A 21,159-nucleotide genomic window follows, 5' to 3' on the forward strand; every position below is an offset into this window, starting at 1 on the left:
CGCGGCTATTTGTATAGATATCTGGCTTTTATATCTAGATTAATTGTAAATAATTATCGAATATATTAGACTATAAGTTACCTAGACAATGAGACCAACGTATCTTAGGATTTGTTGAATGATACACGGTATAACTGGCCGCTTGTAAGCTCATATATTTACACAAACATATGAGAGAACATCAACTACGAGCTTAAAGATTAAAAAAATTACCTAACTGATAGCTGAAGCAGTGTGGGTTAGCAGGTAGGAGGCTCCTTGATAAGATATTTTTCTTTCTGTGAGGTCTTGACAAGATATCTTTCTTTCTGTGAGATATCAGGAGTGTGTTACAGGATATCAGGAGCAAGGCGAGGACTCAGATGTCAGATCATCTCCCTCTAAATGGTTATCTAGATGCTCATTTGATTTGTAAACAATGTGATTGGTGTTTTAATGTTTTTTTTCTTTTTTTTTTTTACAGGTAAGTTATAGGTGACGTTTTTGGAGACGATCTTCGCCTTGTTGGTAAGTATAGGATGTGTAGTTTGAGTGCTTGTGTGTGTGTGTGTGTGTGTGTGTGTGTGTGTGTGTGTGTGTGTGTGTGTGTGTGTGTGTGTGTGTGTGTCTGCCTGCGTGTGTGTCTGCCTGCGTGTGTGTGTGTATGTGTCTGTGTGTGTCCACCTGCATATTTGTGTATGTATATCATGCCTACAGTCTACAGCTCCCAGGATTATTACTTTGCACTGGGAGGCATTGAACTCAAGTAGCCATTTCTTGGGCCAATTTTTAAATTTTGTCCAAGACATCCTGTAGTTTAATCGTAATTCTCCTCCCCCCAAGTTTTGAATCATTGGCGACCATTGAGAGGGAAAAGTTTTTCCCCAATTGTTAAGTTGGAATGAGGGGAGGGAATTATCAGGGGAAGTGGCCAAGCCATTACGACTTAAGTAGGAATGAACTGGAATGAAGAAAGCTGCATTCACTAGGACTAAGGTGATTGGTTCCTGTGCCTTCATTCTGCCGAACGCAAAGGCCAATCAGAAAGAGCAAAGGCCAATCAGAGCAAAGGCCAATCAGAAAGAGCCAAGACAGTCAGAAAGAGCCAAGGCCAATCAGAAAGAGCCAAGGCAGTCAGAAAGAGCAAAGGCCAATCAGAAAGAGCAAAGGCCAATCAAAAAGAGCAAAGACCAATCAGAAAGAGCAAAGACCAATGAGAAAGAGCAAAGGCCAATCAGAAAGAGCAAAGGCCAATCAGAAAGAGCAAAAGCCAATCAGAAAGAGCAAAGGCCAATCAGAAAGAGCAAAGACCAATGAGAAAGAGCAAAGGCCAATCAGAAAGAGCAAAGACCAATCAGAAAGAGCAAAGGCCAATCAGAAAGAGCAAAGACCAATCAGAAAGAGCAAAGGCCAATCAGAAAGAGCAAAGGCCAATCAGAAAGAGCAAAAGCCAATCAGAAAGAGCAAAGGCCAATCAGAAAGCGCAAAGACCAATCAGAAAGAGCAAAGGCCAATCAGAAAGAGCAAAGGCCAATCAGAGCAAATGCCAATCAGAAAGAGCAAAGGCCAATTAGAAAGAGCAAAGGCCAATCAGAAAGAGCCAAGGCCAATCAGAGCCAATTCCAATCAGAACAAAGGCCAATCAGAAAGAGCCAAGGCCAATCAGAAAGAGCCAAGGCCAATCAGAAAGAGCAAAGGCCAATCAGAGCAAAAGCCAGAGCAAAGGCCAATCAGAAAGAGCACAAGCCCAATCAGAAAGAGCAAAGGCCAATCAGAAAGAGCAAATGTCAATCAGAAAGAGCAAAGACCAATCAGAGAGAGCAAAGCCCAATCAGAAAGCGCAAAGGCCAATCAGAACGAGCAAAGACCAATCAAAGAGAGCAAAGCCCAATCAGAAAGCGCAAAGGCCAATCAGAAAGAGCAAAGGCCAATCAGAAAGAGCAAAGGCCAATCAGAAAGAGCAAAGGCCAATCAGAAAGAGCAAAGGCCAATCAGAAAGAGCAAAGGCCAATCAGCAAAAAGCAAAGGCCAACCCAAGCTTAGTACTGTTTGGACTAGGTGCGGACTTTGCTACCTGGTTTAGCCTAGTCCCAGGTAGCGTACACCTGCCAATTAGTCTTAAGAAACGCCTAAGACGCTCTGTCTAGAGTTAACGAGCTGGAACAAGACGAGCTGAACAAGCAAGAAGCAGTTAACACCCCCCCCCCCCAAACAGCCTCGTTGGTATAAATATCTAACCTTCACTTGAAGCAATGTAGCAAGGGAAGGGAATTATCAGGGGGAAAGCGTCAAGCCATTACGACTATATAGCACTGGGAAGGGGTCAGGATAAGGATTTGGGATGGGACGGAGGGAAAGGAATGGTTGAAATTAGTCTTTCTAAGTTACTCTTCATTTCTATATCCTGGGATTAAATTTTATCCTTATCTGTGCATGTTCAACACAATCACTTGGGGTGGACGGTAGAGCGACGGTCTGGCTTCATGCAGGTCGGCGTTCAATCCCCGACCGTCCACAAGTGGTTGGGCACCATTCCTTTCCCCCCGTCCCATCCCAAATCCTGACCCCTTCCCAGTGCTATAGTCATAATGGCTTGGCGCTTTCCCCTCCCCAACATCGTTACTCTGTGCATGTTCAAAGTGTTCATGTTCATTCCGTGGTACAGTGAGAAAACTGAACAAAATAATCTATATAGGAATATAATATAGAGGTATATATATATATATATATATATATATATATATATATATATATATATATATATATATATATATATATATATATATATATATATATATATATATATATATAAAATCTCACGAAGCTTCAATTGAACTAGACATTAATGCTATTCTTCTCCTTTACGTTGGTCTTGTAGATTATTATATATATATATATATATATATATATATATATATATATATATATATATATATATATATATATATATATATATATATATATGTGTATGTATGTATATGTATATTGGTTGTTTTGAGATCCCAACAAAATATGAAACCTAGATTGTATTTTTTCATACAAATTTGAGAATTTGAACATTGCGGTGATTGGTGACTATTCGTATGCTATGTATCCTGCACTACTGTATCCTCTATGTATTGTCACCCTTCATTACAGCTCTGTGCCCCTGTCCCTTCCACAGTCCCTCCCATAGACCCCCAGGTCCTCCCACCATCAGCGTCAGGGTCATTGGGTTCAGGCAGAGTATTGTTCAGTCTCGTACACATACACATGCAAGAGGCCTGGTCCTTCGGTCCGGGTGGAGGAGATTCTACTCCATACCGGTCCGAGCGAAGGAGGTTCTACTCCGTACCGGTCTGAGCGGAGGAGGTTGTACTCCATAACTGGAGGAATTCCTCCAGGTATCATGTACTCTGAATGTCATTCTAATAACTATGTTATCTTCGTGAGACTGGAGTGGTTACTAGTGAAGTCATACTCGACCCTGGAGTATCTACTCGTGGCCTTCCTGGTATAGTCCCCGTGACCCAAGTTATCCTACAAGTATTCACGCCAGAAGGAGACTCTAGCTCCCGCTACCCGGCTCCTACATAACTCGTGCTGTACAGAAGTGCTTAGGCAATCACTCACTGACCTAAATACAAACACATCGCTTTGTTTGCATCAGGGCTTGGCTCTGGCCTCGACGCGTTCCTCGACGCGTTGGGAAGCTTGTCGCTGCCTTGGCTGGCTCCAAGCTGCCACTATAAGCTTGTTATTTATGACTCCGCGGCTGTTAAGGTGAAGCATTCGCCTCGCAGGAGTCGTGGATTCTTCTCAAAGGCGTCGTAAGTCGCGATCTTACGGCCTGGGTGACAGGGAAGACATTGTGTCACCTTGCCCAAACGCTTCGGGTGTTTGTCTTGTTTATAAACACTGCCCCCCCCCCTCACCCCGTACCTCCGGGGACGAGGCCCCCCTCTCAGGCCGTACCTCAGGTGACGTGGCCCCCTCTCAGGCCGTACCTCAGGGGACGGGTCCCCCTCTCACCCCGTACCTCAGGGGACGAGGCCCCCCTCTCAGGCCGTACCTCAGGTGACGTGGCCCCCTCTCAGGCCGTACCTCAGGGGACGGGGCCCCCCTCTCACCCCGTACCTCAGGGGACGGGGCCCCCCTCTCATCCCGTACCTCAGGGGACGGGTCCCCCTCTCACCCCGTACCTCAGGGGACGGGACCCCCCTCTCACCCCGTACCTCAGGGGACGGGCCTCCCCCCTCACCCCGTACCTCGGGGGACGTGGCCCCCTCTCAGGCCGTACCTCAGGGGACGGGGCCCCCCTCTCACCCCGTACCTCAGGGGACGGGTCCCCCTCTCCCCCCGTACCTCAGGGGACGTGCCCCCCCCCCCTCACCCCGTATCTATTTGTGCTTGCGGGGGTTGAGCTCTGGCTCTTTGGTCCCGCCTCTCAACTGTCAATCAACAGGTGTACAGGTTTCTGAGCCTATTGGGCTCTATCATATCTACACTTGAAACTGTGTATGGAGTCAGCCTCCACCACATCACTGCCTAATATGTACTCACCTATTTGTGTCTTGCAGGATCGAGCATCGGCTCTTGGATCCCGCCTTTCGAGCCATCGGTTGTTTACAGCAATGACTCTGGTCCCATTTCCCTATCATATCTAGTTTTAAAATGATAAATAGAGTTTGCTTCCACAACTTGTTCCTTAAGTGTATTCCATTTTGCACTTAATGCCCCTACATTCGTATGTAAAAAGACACATGTTTAATGTTAAAAGCCACATGTTTAGTGTTAAAAGACACATGTTTAGTGTTAAAAGACACATGTTTAATGTTAAAAGACACATGTTTAATGTTAAAAGACACATGTTTAGTGTTAAAAGCCACATGTTTAATGTTAAAAGACACATGTTTAATGTTAAAAGACACATGTTTAGTGTTAAAAGACACATGTTTAGTGTTAAAAGACACATGTTTAATGTTAAAAGACACATGTTTAATGTTAAAAGACACATGTTTAGTGTTAAAAGACACATGTTTAATGTTAAAAGACACATGTTTAATGTTAAAAGACACATGTTTAATGTTAAAAGACACATGTTAAGTTGAATACAAGTGGAGCAACCTGTCAAGGCAGGCAGTGGAAGCCACCTCCACACTGACTTCCACACAATGGGGGACATGATCACCACATTCAAGATTCTCAAGGGAATTGATAGGGTAGATAAAGACAGGCTATTTAACACAAGGGGCACACGCACTAGGGGACACAGGTGGAAACTGAGTGCCCAAATGAGCCACAGAGATATTAGAAAGAACTTTTTTAGTGTCAGAGTGGTTGACAAATGGAATGCATTAGGAAGTGATGTGGTGGAGGCTGACTCCATACACAGTTTCAAGTGTAGATATGATAGAGCCCAATAGGCTCAGGAATCTGTACACCAGTTGATTGACAGTTGAGAGGCGGGACGAAAGAGCCAGAGCTCAACCCCCGCAAGCACAACTAGGTGAGTACAAGTGGAAAGTGTGTGGAAGCAGCAGGAGGAGGAAGCTCCAAGCCTCCATACCTTCTTAAAAGATAGTTAAGTATACCAGTTAAGTATACCTTAATATATCTAAGAGCATACCTTCGTATAAGATTGAGTAGGGGTAGTAACAATCTCCACTAAAGACGCTTCAACTGTCAGTGATGGAGTGTGGTATGTCAGTCATAATACCTGGTGGTGGATGGGTAGTTCCACACCTGGTGGTGGATGGGTAGTTCCACACCTGGTGGTGGATGTGTAGTTCCACACCTGGTGGTGGATGGGTAGTTCCACACCTGTTAACTAGCCGTATATTGTCGCAATATCCTGATAGACTTCAGCTCAGTTCCTGCCTATATCCTGATAGGCTTCAGCTCAGTTCCTGCCTATATCCTGATAGGCTTCAGCTCAGTTCCTGCCTATATCCTGATAGACTTCAGCTCAGTTCCTGCCTATATCCTGATAGGCTTCAGCTCAGTTCCTGCCTATATCCTGATAGACTTCAGCTCAGTTCCTGCCTATATCCTGATAGGCTTCAGCTCAGTTCCTGCCTATATCCTGATAGGCTTCAGCTCAGTTCCTGCCTATATCCTGATAGACTTCAGCTCAGTTCCTGCCTATATCCTGATAGGCTTCAGCTCAGTTCCTGCCGCCATATCCTGTTGTTTTTGGGAACCAATTTAGTCAATAATTATTGGAACGACTTTGATTATTGTCTGGTTGAGAATAATTCAACAAATAGTTGCTAAACTCAGGCATTAGCTGCGCTGAGCAGTGCTCATGTCAGCGATTGTACGCGAGTGAATCATGCTGGAACTCGCGGTCACATGCGCAGTATCGTTAAGCGCGATAGAGCGCGCCAGAAGCCGCGAAAGATACGACTCACGGATGAAATCAAATTTCCCGCGTCATTTTGGCGCCATTTTTCGAACAAGAAGAGTGCAATGGCGGGCACTCGATAGCTCAGGCCAGAGTGTAAGCGCGGGAGTGCGGGCACGTGTTGTTGGAGAGGCGAGTGGAGGGGGACAGGATGCCGGCAGGTCGACCATACGAGCCGTGGAGGGATAGATCACTCTTGCCTCAAAGGACGGTTCATGGTACGGCCCTTACATACCTGCACGCCTTGAAGAGTTGTCCTTCCTGCGTCCCCGGAGCGGGCCACACCTGCTACAGGGGAGATGGGCCACACCTGCTACAGGGAAGGTGGGCCACACCTGCCACAGGGGAGGTGGGACACACCTGCTACAGGGAAGGTAGGCCACACCTGCTACAGGGGAGGTGGGACATACCTGCTACAGGGGAGGTGGGACACACCTGCTACAGGGGAGGTGGGCCACACCTGCTACAGGGGAGGTGGGCCACACCTGCTACAGGGGAGGTGGGCCACACCTGCCACAGGGAAGGTGGGCCACACCGGCCACAGGGGAGGTGGGCCACACCTGCCACAGGGAAGGTGGGCCACACCTGCCACAGGGAAGGTGGGCCACACCTGCCACAGGGAAGGTGGGCCACACCTGCCACAGGGAAGGTGGGCCACACCGGCCACAGGGAAGGTGGGCCACACCTGCCACAGGGGCGGTGGGCCACACCCGCCCACAGGGGAGGTGGGCCACACCTGCCACAGGGGCGGTGGACCACACCTGCCACAGGGAAGGTGGGACACACCTGCTACAGGGGAGGTGGGCCACACCCGGCCACAGGGAAGGTGGGCCACACCTGCCATAGGGGAAGTGGGCCACACCTGCTACAGGGAAGGTGCCCCCCCCCCTCAATGTATCAAAAAATATATATTTTTTCCTCATCTAAGTATCTGAAAATTACAGACGATGAGTCACAATAACGGGGTTGAAGGCTAGGCTCTCAACCCACAAATCTGAAAAATAGAAAATTGACGAAATTTCAGTTCATCCGAAATGTCATCAATTCTTCATTTTCAGACTTCAGGCTTGGGTGCTGGTCGGGAGGGAGCGGACTTGTGATCCTGTGGTCCTGGGTTCGATCCCAGGCGCCGGCGAGAAACAATGGGCAGAGTTTCTTTCACCCTATGCCCCCTGTTACCTAGCAGTAAAATAGGTACCTGGGTGTTAGTCAGCTGTCACGGGCTGCTTCCTGGGGGTGGAGGCCTGGTCGAGGACCGGGCCGCGGGGACACTAAAAAGCCCCGAAATCATCTCAAGATAACCTCATAAGTGCAATTATGTACTTATGGGTACAAATTAAGATAACCCCAATTTGTTGTGTTTTGCGTTAGTATCCGGTGCTGTGCATGTCATTGGAGTGGTAACGAGTAGTCGTTACCACTCGTTACCTCTAAGTTGTCTATCGGGATTGCCAAACAGCTTCGGACTGTTTTTGCTTTCAGGAGTTCATTAAATATCTTGATTATCGTGTTTTTATTAAATAACGAGGCAAATTAAACGTATAAGTTTATATAAGTAAAACAGAAACTACCCCAAATGTCTATTTTATTAACGTCTATCAGCGTCTATTAGTCTCGGTCTATTAGGAAGAGCAAGTCTTAATAGAACGTCGCATTTTGACGTATAATTTACTTAAGAGTGAACACACACACACACACACACACACACACACACACACACACACACACACACACACACACACACACACACACACACACACACACACGGAGGCTGACTCCATACACAGTTTCAAATGTAGATATGATAGAGCCCAATAGGCTCAGGAATCTGTACACCAGTTGAGAGGCGGGACCAAAGAGCCAGAGCTCAACCCCCGCAAGCACAACTAGGTGAGTACACACACACACACAAACACACACACACACACACACACACACACACACACACACACACACACACACACACACACACACACACACACACACACACACACCTTTTATTTACAATGTACACCAGTTGATTAACGATTGAGAGGCGGGACCAAAGAGACAGAACTCAACCCCCCGTAAGCACAATTAGCTGAGTACACACACACACACACACACTCACACACACGCACGCAATCTAGCCACTCACAGAGTCACATATACCCCTCTATCTCTCAAGCTCATGAAATATCTAAGAATTCCGTGGCGTTTTAAACCCACACTTAAATACCTCTTTTAGCGCCGTGTTCAGGCCAAGGAAAAACAACGATTTTACGAATGAAAAATACCTGAAACTCGTAGACCTTGGCTGCGTGGGCCGACCAGGCTGTGATGGCCGTTTTACGGTTGACTAAGTAAGACTGAAGACATTCTTTGGGCATAATAGCAATCCCGTCACCACTAGCATTTTGTCCCAGCGTAAATTGTAAAAAATTTACATTTGTAAATTGTAAATTGTATTTAATTTTTGCGTTGCCTGTAGTTTATACGAGATACTTCGTTATATCGTTGGTAATAACGAGACTGTGAAGTCGTTAGCTAGTTAAACAATGGTGGGAAGAGATAGATACATGTCGTTTCGTACACAAGATGGCTTAATTGTCAAAGGAGATTATAATGTACTTAGCTTTATGTAGTCTAACTCAAGCTATATCACCCTAGCCCAGCGTATAGCACCCTAATCTGAGTCTACAGCACCCTAACCTGAGCCTACAGCATCCTAACCTGAGCCTACAGCATCCTAACCTGAGCCTTCACCACCCTAACCTGAGCCTACAGCATCCTAACCTGAGCCTACACCACCCTAACCTGAGCCTACAGCATCCTAACCTGAGCCTACAGCATCCTAACCTGAGCCTACAGCATCCTAACCTCAGCCTACACCACCCTAACCTCAGCCTACACCACCCTAACCTGAGCCTACACCACCCTAACCTCAGCCTACACCACCCTAACCTCAGCCTACACCACCCTAACCTGAGCCTACAGCATCCTAACCTGAGCCTACACCACCCTAACCTCAGCCTACACCACCCTAACCTCAGCCTACACCACCCTAACCTGAGCCTACACCACCCTAACCTCAGCCTACACCACCCTAACCTGAGCCTACACCACCCTAACCTGAACCTACAGCATCCTAACCTGAGCCTACACCACCCTAACCTCAGCCTACACCACCCTAACCTGAGCCTACACCACCCTAACCTGAGCCTACAGCATCCTAACCTGAGCCTACAGCATCCTAACCTGAGCCTACACCACCCTAAGCTGAGCCTACACCACCCTAACCTGAGCCTACACCACCCTAACCTGAGCCTTCACCACCCTAACCTGAGCCTTCACCACCCTAACCTGAGCCTACAGCATCCTAACCTGAGCCTACAGCATCCTAACCTGAGCCTACACCACCCTAACCTCAGCCTACACCATCCTAACCTGAACCTTCACCACCCTAACCTGAGCCTACAGCATCCTAACCTGAACCTTCACCACCCTAACCTGAGCCTACAGCATCCTAACCTGAGCCTTCACCACCCTAACCTGAGCCTTCACCACCCTAACCTGCGCCTTCACCACCCTAAGCTGAGCCTACACCACCCTAACCTCAGCCTACACCACCCTAACCTGAGCCTACACCACCCTAACCTGAGCCTTCACCACCCTAACCTCAGCCTTCACCACCCTAACCTGAGCCTACACCACCCTAACCTCAGCCTTCACCACCCTAACCTGAGCCTACACCACCCTAACCTGAGCCTACACCACCCTAACCTGAGCCTACACCACCCTAACCTGAGCCTACAGCATCCTAACCTGAGCCTTCACCACCCTAACCTGAGCCTTCACCACCCTAACCTGAGCCTTCACCACCCTAAGCTGAGCCTACACCACCCTAACCTCAGCCTATACCACCCTAACCTCAGCCTACACCACCCTAACCTGAGCCTACAGCATCCTAACCTGAGCCTACAGCATCCTAACCTGAGCCTACAGCATCCTAACCTGAGCCTTCACCACCCTAAGCTGAGCCTACACCACCCTAACCTCAGCCTACACCACCCTAACCTCAGCCTACACCACCCTAACCTGAGCCTACAGCATCCTAACCTGAGCCTACAGCATCCTAACCTGAGCCTACAGCATCCTAACCTGAGCCTTCACCACCCTAAGCTGAGCCTACACCACCCTAACCTCAGCCTACACCACCCTAACCCGAGCCTATTGGGCTCTATACCCAACACCTGAGGACCCAACACATGAGGACCCAACACCTGAGGGCCCAACACAGGACCCAACACCTGAGGGCCCAACACATGACCCAACACCACAGGACCCAACACCACAGGACCCAACACAGGACCCAACACCTGAGAGCCCAACACCACAGGACCCAACACAGGACCCAACACCTGAGAGCCCAACACCTGAGAGCCCAACACCTGAGCTTAGCACTTAAGAACAACACCGCAGGTACGATCAAAATATCCAGCGACTGGTCGACACGTCGTGGCTGGCTGGCTGCCTTTATATGTTAATGTGTAAGTAGATATATACAACACAGCTGCGTATCTTGGGGTCGGACATGGCCCGGGGGCTATGGAATAGTCTACCTATCCACCTCGCTATTACCGTCCCTGTGGATACTATCCACATGGCTTCTTGTCCCGCTTGAGCCATTTAGTGGGGATTGATGTATGTGGTGTATGTTGTATGTTGACCGTCGGTGTATGTTGTATGGGGTCATTATACGCGACTCTGCGGGGGTGTCTCTGCGTCCGGCGGTGCGTTCACCCCAGGGGTGAGAGAGCGCTCTCTCAGCGCTTAAGATGCTCAGTGCTCAGTCCGCTAACTTATCCTCGTGGGGGCTGATGGGGATTGTGGGTACAATATTAGTTTGTTGATGGTGGTGTTATGTAGGTAGGGTATGCTACAAGCAACAGCCTGGTGGATCAAGCTCTCACAAGTCAAGCCTGGCCTCGGACCGGGCTTGGGGAGTAGAAGAACTCCCAGAACCCCATCAAGCAGGTATATGTGGGCCTGCGGGCCGCTCCAAGCAACAGCCTGGTGGACCAAGCTCTCACAAGTCAAGCCTGGCCTGCGGGCCGCTCCAAGCAACAGCCTGGTGGACCAAGCTCTCACAAGTCAAGCCTGGCCTCGGGCCGCTCCAAGCAACAGCCTGGTGGACCAAACTCTCACAAGTCAAGCCTGGCCTGCGGGCCGGGCTTGGGGAGTAGAAGAACTCCCAGAACCCCATCAACCAGGTATATGTGGGCCTGCGGGCCGCTCCAAGCAACAGCCTGGTGGACCAAACTCTCACAAGTCAAGCCTGGCCTGCGGGCCGCTCCAAGCAACAGCCTGGTGGACCAAGCTCTCACAAGTCAAGCCTGGCCTGCGGGCCGCTCCAAGCAACAGCCTGGTGGACCAAGCTCTCACAAGTCAAGCCTGGCCTCGGGCCGCTCCAAGCAACAGCCTGGTGGACCAAACTCTCACAAGTCAAGCCTGGCCTGCGGGTCGCTCTAAGCAACAGCCTGGTGGACCAAACTCTCACAAGTCAAGCCTGGCCTGCGGGCCGCTCCAAGCAACAGCCTGGTGGACCAAACTCTCACAAGTCAAGCCTGGCCTGCGGGCCGCTCCAAGCAACAGCCTGGTGGACCAAACTCTCACAAGTCAAGCCTGGCCTCGGGCCGGGCTTGGGGAGTAGAAGAACTCCCAGAACCCCATCAACCAGGTATATGTGGGCCTGCGGGCCGCTCCAAGCAACAGCCTGGTGGACCAAGCTCTCACAAGTCAAGCCTGGCCTGCGGGCCGCTCCAAGCAACAGCCTGGTGGACCAAACTCGTTGATGGGCAGCTGGGGATAGATGCCCACCAGTACCTTACAGAACATTACCAAGTAGCATAATTGACGTAGAATCACTAGATTGTTTGACAAGTAACTTAGACTTAGATTCGGCCGGAACGAAACGCTACGCGTACTAGTGGCTTTAGGTAGGCCTCGTAGCCTCGTAGCCTGGTGGATAGCGCGCAGGACTCGTAATTCTGTGGCGCAGGTTCGATTCCCGCACGAGGCAGAAACAAATGGGCAAAGTTTCTTTCATCCTGAATGCCCCTGTTACCTAGCAGTAAATAGGTACCTGGGAGTTAGTCAGCTATCACGGGCTGCTTCTTGGGGGTGGAGGCCTGGTCTAGGACCGGGCCGCGGGGACACTAAAGCCCCGAAATCATCTCAAGATAACCTCAAGATAGGTATTGTATGTACTACCTCTTATCTTTAAATCAAACACAATGTTTGTACTGTAACTCTGTAACTATGTACGTTTCCTAAATAAATTATTATTACTAAAATAAATTAAATTAAATTAAATTAAATTAAATTAATTATTATTATTATTAAATTATTATTCACTTATTATGTAAGTGAATTTGGTTGCTTATAAATACACTGCTAAAAAATCATATTACATCGATTAGCGGAGCTCGGCGCTCTTCCACAATGCATAAGTTGTCTCTATCTTAACATATAATTAGTGATAATGTATAATTACTTACACAGGAAAGATTTTTTTCTTTTTATTCTCACAATTCTTACACTCACAATTTTCTCACACTCACACTTCACACTCACTCAAAGATTTTTTTCTTTTTATTCTCACAATTCTCACACTCACAATTTTCTTACGACGGAGTTGAAGAAGTTAACAAGGAGGTGCAGTGAGGCGCGACAAATCAACACACACTTCTCATATTTCAAGTCCTTGTGGTGTATAAACAGTCGAGTAGAGACGATAGATATTCCCGATAGATATTCCCGATAGATATTCCCGATAGATATTCCCGATAGATATTCCCGATAGATATTCCCGATAGATATTCCCGATACATATTCCCGATAGATATTCCCGATAGATATTCCCGATAGATATTCCCGATAGATATTCCCGATAGATATTCCCGATAGATATTCCCGATAGATATTCCCGATAGATATCCCCGATAGATATTCCCGATAGATATTCCCGATAGATATTCCCGATAGATATCCCCAGGTGGCTTCCCGCCACACACCGAAACTACGACGTTGGTACAACGTTCGAGCAAGTTTTAACACCTAACCAGTTATAACAACCAATATAGCAAGTTGTAACAACGTTCTAATACGTCATAAACACGTTAAGCCAAGATGTAACAACTTTATTACAAGTTGTAACAAGCGGAAAATAAAGACAGTTTCGGTTTGTGTTTCCAGGGAATTTAACCCATTTTTTTTAAATAATTACCAATTTACTAATTACCTACCTATCCACTGTAACTACTTTTGGTTGTATTAAATGTATTAATAATAATATCCTGTGTTACCAGGATAGATTATGTGGCTTTTAAGTAGTGATTACTTTTTGTTAAGTAATTTTCAAAGATTTCTTAAGATCTTGAATACAAGGATCATGTCTCATGCTATATTTTTTGGTGTAAATAGGAACCATTAACGACCCTTTACGAGACAATAAATGGTCGCAATTATTATAAATAAGGGGTAATTGGCAAGCCATATATAATAGTAATGGCTTAGCGCTTTCCCCTTATTTATGGTAATAAAAGCGAACCTTTATTGTCGCTTAAAACATAATAAAATTCAATCACAGATTATTTAATAAATTAGTTACGAAGCAGTTACGCAAGCACTTACGAACCTGGGGCCAGATTCACGAAGCAGTTACGCAAGCACTTACGAACCTGGGGCTAGATTCACGAAGCAGTTACGCAAGCACTTACGAACCTGGGGCTAGATTCACGAAGCAGTTACGCAAGCACTTACGAACCTGGGGCTAGATTCACGAAGCAGTTACGCAAGCACTTACGAACCTGGGGCCAGATTCACGAAGCAGTTACGGAAGCACTTACGAACCTGGGGCTAGAGTCACGAAGCAGTTACGCAAGCACTTACGAACCTGGGGCCAGATTCACGAAGCAGTTACGCAAGCACTTACGAACCTGGGGCCAGATTCACGAAGCAGTTACGCAAGCACTTACGAACCTGGGGCCAGATTCACGAAGCAGTTACGCAAGCACTTACGAACCTGGGGCCAGATTCACGAAGCAGTTACGCAAGCACTTACGAACCTGGGGCCAGATTCACGAAGCAGTTACGCAAGCACTTACGAACCTGGGGCTAGATTCACGAAGCAGTTACGCAAGCACTTACGAACCTGGGGCCAGATTCACGAAGCAGTTACGCAAGCACTTACGAACCTGGGGCCAGATTCACGAAGCAGTTACGCAAGCACTTACGAACCTGGGGCCAGATTCACGAAGCAGTTACGCAAGCACTTACGAACCTGGGGCTAGATTCACGAAGCAGTTACGCAAGCACTTACGAACCTGGGGCCAGATTCACGAAGCAGTTACGCAAGCACTTACGAACCTGGGGCTAGATTCACGAAGCAGTTACGCAAGCACTTACGAACCTGGGGCTAGATTCACGAAGCAGTTACGCAAGCACTTACGAACCTGGGGCCAGATTCACGAAGCAGTTACGCAAGCACTTACGAACCTGGGGCTAGATTCACGAAGCAGTTACGCAAGCACTTACGAACCTGGGGCCAGATTCACGAAGCAGTTACGCAAGCACTTACGAACCTGGGGCTAGATTCACGAAGCAGTTACGCAAGCACTTACGAACCAGGGGCCAGATTCACGAAGCAGTTACGCAAGCACTTACGAACCTGGGGCCAGATTCATTAACTTATTAAATTTAATAAATTTACTTATTTACTTATCCAGATCATTTAATAAGTAAACACAATTTTTTTTATTAAATTTGGTATGTGTTATATGAGATGTAATATATTATTAGTGACCCCCCCCCTGTTAGGCTTAGAATTTTTAATTCTGTTCCAGGCAACTGTTTGTGTTGGTTCGTCGTCTCGTTGGCCAGAATAAAGGCATAAACACATACTTTATTTATTTATTTTATTTATATACAAGAAGGTACATTGGGTCTGAGAGGATACATAGCATAGTATTCACAATCTTGTAAAGCCACCGGGGAGCCGGTCGGCCGAGCGGACAGCACGCTGGACTTGTGATCCTGTGGTCCAGGTTCGATCCCGGGCGCCGGCGAGAAACAATGGGCAGAGTTTATTTCACCCTATGCCCCTGTTACCTAGCAGTAAAATAGGTACCCGGGTGTTAGTCAGCTGTCACGGGCTGCTTCCTGGGGATGGAGGTCTGGTCGAGGACCGGGCCGCGGGGACACTAAAAGCCCCGAAGTGACCATGTCAGAACACGGACAGTCAACGTAAGGTGAGGAACGCACTTCAGGGACTCTCAGAGTGTCTTCAAAGTGGTAGTTCGTGGATGTGTAGCATTTTCTGGTGTTGCGCACTCTAAGGGTTAATGTGTATTGTGGGTTGAGTTCCTTGTATGTTTGGGGTTAACTATGTAGCTTATATGGTGATGTGTAGCTTATATGGTGATGTGTAGCTTATATGGTGATGTGTAGCCTGTATGGTGATGTGTAGCCTGTATGGTGATGTGTAGCCTGTATGGTGATGTGTAGCTTATATGGTGATGTGTAGCTTATATGGTGATGTGTAGCCTGTATGGTGATGTGTCACGGGTATCCATCACCATCTTGAACTTCTGGATTAGTATTCACAACCCCGCCGGAGTCCTCAGTGAAAGGGACAGCGTTAAGACCGTCCTTATGGGATAATTCTGAGACGCTGGAACAAGTAGTCCGCCAATATGTCGCATGTCGACGTAGTTCGATACAGCTTAGGTGATTGGGTTCGACTCCCAGCAGGGTGTCAGTACCCAAAGGAGAGCATATCGCTGCGCTGACTTTAAGGTCAGCTAGTCAGCAAGATTAGTTACATCTAGACTGTTGACTTTATACAAATATGGTTAAGTGGAAATTAGCATTTAGATTCTAACTTGTAGTTAAGACCGAGATAGTATTGAGCAGGTGTGGGAGGGAGAGAGAGTCAATGAGAAAGGGAGAAAGTGGGTGTCAGAGAAAGTGAGAAAGAGAGGGAAAGTGAGGGAGAGAAAGAGATAGAACAATGAGAAAGGCTCAACTGCTGTAACTCCTAAGGTCTTGCGAACTGAAAGTTCTTTTGCACTGAAAGTTCCTGAAAGCAGTTTGGAAAGTTCGGGAGATAGCGACACACTACAGGAGACGAGGAACTTGGAATGAAAATGCATGTGTGTAGCTTGGAGCGGCCCGAGGCCAGGGTTGACTTGTGAGAGTTTGGTCCACCAGGCTGTTGCTTGGAGCGGCCCGCAGGCCAGGCTTGACTTGTGAGAGCTTGGTCCACCAGGCTGTTGCTTGGAGCGGCCCGAGGCCAGGCTTGACTTGTGAGAGCTTGGTCCACCAGGCTGTTGCTTGGAGCGGCCCGCAGGCCAGGCTTGACTTGTGAGAGTTTGGTCCACCAGACTGTTGCTTGGAGCGGCCCGCAGGCCAGGCTTGACTTGTGAGAGTTTGGTCCACCAGGCTGTTGCTTGGAGCGGCCCGAGGCCAGGCTTGACTTGTGAGAGCTTGGTCCACCAGGCTGTTGCTTGGAGCGGCCCGCAGGCCAGGCTTGACTTGTGAGAGTTTGGTCCACCAGGCTGTTGCTTGGAGCGGCCCGAGGCCAGGCTTGACTTGTGAGAGTTTGGTCCACCAGGCTGTTGCTTGGAGCGGCCCGCAGGCCAGGCTTGACGTGAGAGTTTGGTCCACCAGGCTGTTGCTTGGGGCGGCCCGAGGCCAGGCTTGACTTGTGAGAGCTTGGTCCACCAGGCTGTTGCTTGGGGCGGCCCGAGGCCAGGCTTGACTTGTGAGAGCTTGGTCCACCAGGCTGTTGCTTGGAGCGGCCCGCAGGCCCACATACCCACCACAGCCTCTTAAAGATATCCTCGGCTGTGCCTGAGACAGAGTTGTCTCAGACAATCACCCATTCAATTCCCGGAATAAATATTTTTGTTGTCTGCTGAAGAATTGGAAACTTTTGATGATCGGGGATTTTAGACTCTCGGCCAATTGATGATACACGATATAATCAACGCAATTACTCATCATAAGGGCAGGTCAGATCATGCCTGGCCCCTTGACCCATCGTGTTGATCTTGGCTTATCCTCCTTGGCGGAGATTTTCCAGCAATTTCTGTCGATGAAGCGTGCGACTGGCCCCGGAGTCGTGGGGCTCGGGTCATAGGGAGTAGAGGCGAAAGGGTTGAGTTATCGGTTCCTGTAGCGGGTGATGCAATGGTTAATGATTGGCAAGTCTCTCGTGGCGGATTGGGGAGAGATGGCCGGTGATTGGCACTGTCTGTGAGTGACAGGTGAATGACGGGTTGGTCCGTGACTTGTTGGCCTATGTTGTCTGTCTGTAGTGTTCTTCAAGATTGGCTCAATGGTTATTTACTATTGAGCACCTTTTATGTTGGAGTAACTTTCTGTCTCTATCTCACTCTCTCTTTATGTATCTTTTGTCTCTGTATCTTTGTCTCTCTCTCTCTCTCTCTCTCTGTCTCTCTCTCTCTCTCTGTCTCTCTCTCTCTCTCTGTCTCTCTGTCTCTCTCTCTCTCTCTCTCTCTCTCTCTCTCTCTCTCTCTCTCTCTCTCTCTCTCTCTCTCTCTCTCTCTCTCTCTCTCTCTCTCTCTCTCTCTGTCCTCTCTCTCTCTGTCCTCTCTCTCTCTCTCTCTCTCTCTCTCTCTCTCTCTCTCTCTCTCTCTCTCTCTCTCTCTCTCTCTCTCTCTCTCTCTCTCTCTCTCTCTCTCTCTGTCCTCTCTCTCTCTGTCCTCTCTCTCTCTCTCTCTCTCTCTCTCTCTCTGTCCTCTCTCTCTCTGTCCTCTCTCTCTCTCTCTCTCTCTCTCTCTCTCTCTCTCTCTCTCTCTCTCTCTCTCTCTCTCTCTCTCTCTCTCTCTCTCTCTCTCTCTCTCTCTCTCTCTCTCTCTCTCTCTCTCTCTCTCTCTCTCTCTCTCTCTCTCTCTCTCTCTCTCTCTCTCTCTATCCTCCCTTAAAACTAATATTTTACAGTTCATTAAAAATATCTTTGATATTCCCAATGAAAATGTAAACTCATCAACGCTATTGCTCTACATCAGCTCATCTAAACTCATACTCTGGAAACACACTTGTTTGATGAACTTATTATTTGATTCCATTAGGAATAAACTTGATTAAGTCCCGAGTTAAACTAATGCTAGCAGGAGGATTAAGTTAGATCCAACTGTGTTATATGGTAGCCTAACTTGATTTCAAGTGCATCTAAGTTTTGATCGGACATAGTTGATTGATTGACAGTTGAGAGGCGGGCCGAAAGAGCTAAGCTCAACCCCCGCAAGCTCAACTAGGTGATACAACTAGGTGAATACACAGTACAGTGTGGGTGGTACACACACACACACATACACACACACACACACACACACACACACACACACACACACACACACACACACACACACACACACACACACACACACACACACACAGTTACTGTGACCTCTGACCTCGGGTGGTCAAAGACTTACCAACACCTTCCGTCCACTCAAACACCTGAGACAATACCTGACGAATCCCCTGACCCAATACCTGAGACAATTTCCTGGGAAGCTTGTAACTCCAGCGTCTAATTGGGCTGTTAGCGTACAGGGGCACTCAGAACGTTAATTACCATGAATCAGAAGAGATTAGACGAACAGTAAGCTTGTAAACATATAGATTAAAGGCTTGATTGGTAATTGGTCAGTTGACAACACAATGCAATTGATTAGACATGATTGTAACGATTGGTGAAGCGGGTAATTTTGATTACTCGATGACCAATGGCAATGATTTTGTTTACGTTCAGGAATGTAAACAAACAGATCGATTGTCTTTTGTCTCGCTAATGTTAAGGTTTCTTGTGTTTATCGCTTGACCTAGTGACCTATCTCCTTCCACCACGCATACAACACCCCACTACACGAATACAACACTACAACTCCAAAATTACGACAGACACGAATGGGAACCATATTTGAATTCCCTGTATATGTGTCAAGTTGCAAATACAAGCAAAAAGCAACTAGTGTTTATGCTCGGTTAATGTTTGGTGTGTGTGTCGTGATTACAGGCAAGAGTCAGATCGCTGCATGGTTAACTACTTCCCAAACTCAGTTATCTGCAGAGATTTCTCCAAAGGTGTATTATTTGTTGATTTTGGGACTTAGTCCTTACAGGTAGTGCTGGGACCTGGGGGGAGTCCTCCTATCACCAGTTTGAGTGCATAGAGTGATCCCAGAGTGTATTGCGTGCAGCAATCAGCGTGCAAGTGCACTTTACAACAGCGTGAGGTTATGGAGTGCAGCAGCGAGTCGGGGCCCTTGTTGACGGGTAACAGGGGCCATCAGGAATGCGGTTTCATTGTGGTGTCAACGACTTCCCCAGCCAGCAGACCTGTCATGATGCAAGATGTATTGTGTGTCTGCTCGCTCGCCCCCTACGGTGAGGGGTTGGGGCTGGCTGACCCCACGCTTGCCCCATGTCAAGGCTTGACACCCTACAACCCACTATGATAACCTGCTGCCATGATAACCTGCTATCATGATAACCTGCTACCATGGTAACCTGCTACCATGATAACCTGCTGCCATGATAACCCGCTACCATGATAACCTGCTACCATGATAACCTGCTGCCATGATAACCTGCTATCATGATAACCTGCTACCATGATAACCTGCTACCATGATAACCTGCTGCCATGATAACCCGCTACCATGATAACCTGCTACTATGATAACCTGGTACCATGATAACCTGCTATCATGATAACCTGCTACCATGGTAACCTGCTACCATGATAACCTGCTGCCATGATAACCCGCTACCATGATAACCCGCTACTATGATAACCTGCTACCATGATAGCCTGCTACCATGATAACCCGCTACTATGATAACCTGCTACCATGATAACCCACCACCATGCCAAGAGAGGCCAGGGTCTGGCTCAACTTAGTGATACTTCCAGTATGGAAAATGTTCATAAAACTCTACGGAAAACGCATATGCCATTTCAATTTAGACTTGATGGTAATATCACAGATAGAGGAGGGCAGTGTTAAAGACTGATATATACTGATTATTATATATACAAGACTAATATATCATATATATCATATATTCAATATATGATATTAAAGTTATGTCTATATTGATCCGTCTATGTTCGTCCTGTACCCCAGACCAGTCCCCCTGCAATGTTGAATAGGTAGACACATATTCTCTGATAGACTATGGAGGGTAGCTAGCATTTCCAGGGTCTTCCCTCTGGCTGTCTATTAATCTATCTGTATATTCGCATCTGTCTCATTGTCACTATCTATTTCACTCTCTCACACTATCTCTCATTCTCTGGCACACTATCTCACTCTCACTATCTCTGTCTCTGTTTTTGTCTCTCTGGCTCTATCTTTTTATTTTGCCTTTTTATTTATATATAACCACTTGGACGGTCGGGGATTGAACGCCGACCTGCATTAAGCGAGACCGTCGCTCTACCGTCCACCCCAAGTGGTTAGATATAGTAGTACATATATCATTTGGGCTGTACTGGCAAGTGAAGGGATGGTGACAGCCTCCATACATAGTTTTAAATGTAGATATGACTGCATACAAGGCACTGGAACCTATACGCCGGTTGAGAGGCGGGTCTCTAGAGCTTGGGCTCAACCCTCGAACATACGAGATCAACCAGGTAAGGTGAGGACACTCAGTCGATTAAGGCAGCGTCTGGGATGCTCTCGGACGCAGGTTCGAATCCTTGTCACGGCCCCTTG

General features: G+C 47.6%; 2 protein-coding genes across 5 annotated transcripts in view; both read left to right on the forward strand.

The window, feature by feature from the left end:
• LOC138349444 (uncharacterized) overlaps positions 1 to 21,159 on the forward strand; it is a 171,488-nt gene that overhangs the window by 76,483 nt on the left and 73,846 nt on the right. The gene's annotated exons all lie outside the window — the stretch shown is intronic.
• Positions 946 to 1,296, forward strand: LOC138356673 (uncharacterized). Its single transcript, XM_069312865.1, has one exon. It carries the CDS (start codon positions 946 to 948, stop codon positions 1,294 to 1,296), a length of 351 nt encoding a protein of 116 aa, XP_069168966.1.

Source organism: Procambarus clarkii, chromosome 73 (genome assembly GCF_040958095.1).
Source record: "Procambarus clarkii isolate CNS0578487 chromosome 73, FALCON_Pclarkii_2.0, whole genome shotgun sequence".
Classification (NCBI taxonomy): domain Eukaryota; kingdom Metazoa; phylum Arthropoda; class Malacostraca; order Decapoda; family Cambaridae; genus Procambarus; species Procambarus clarkii.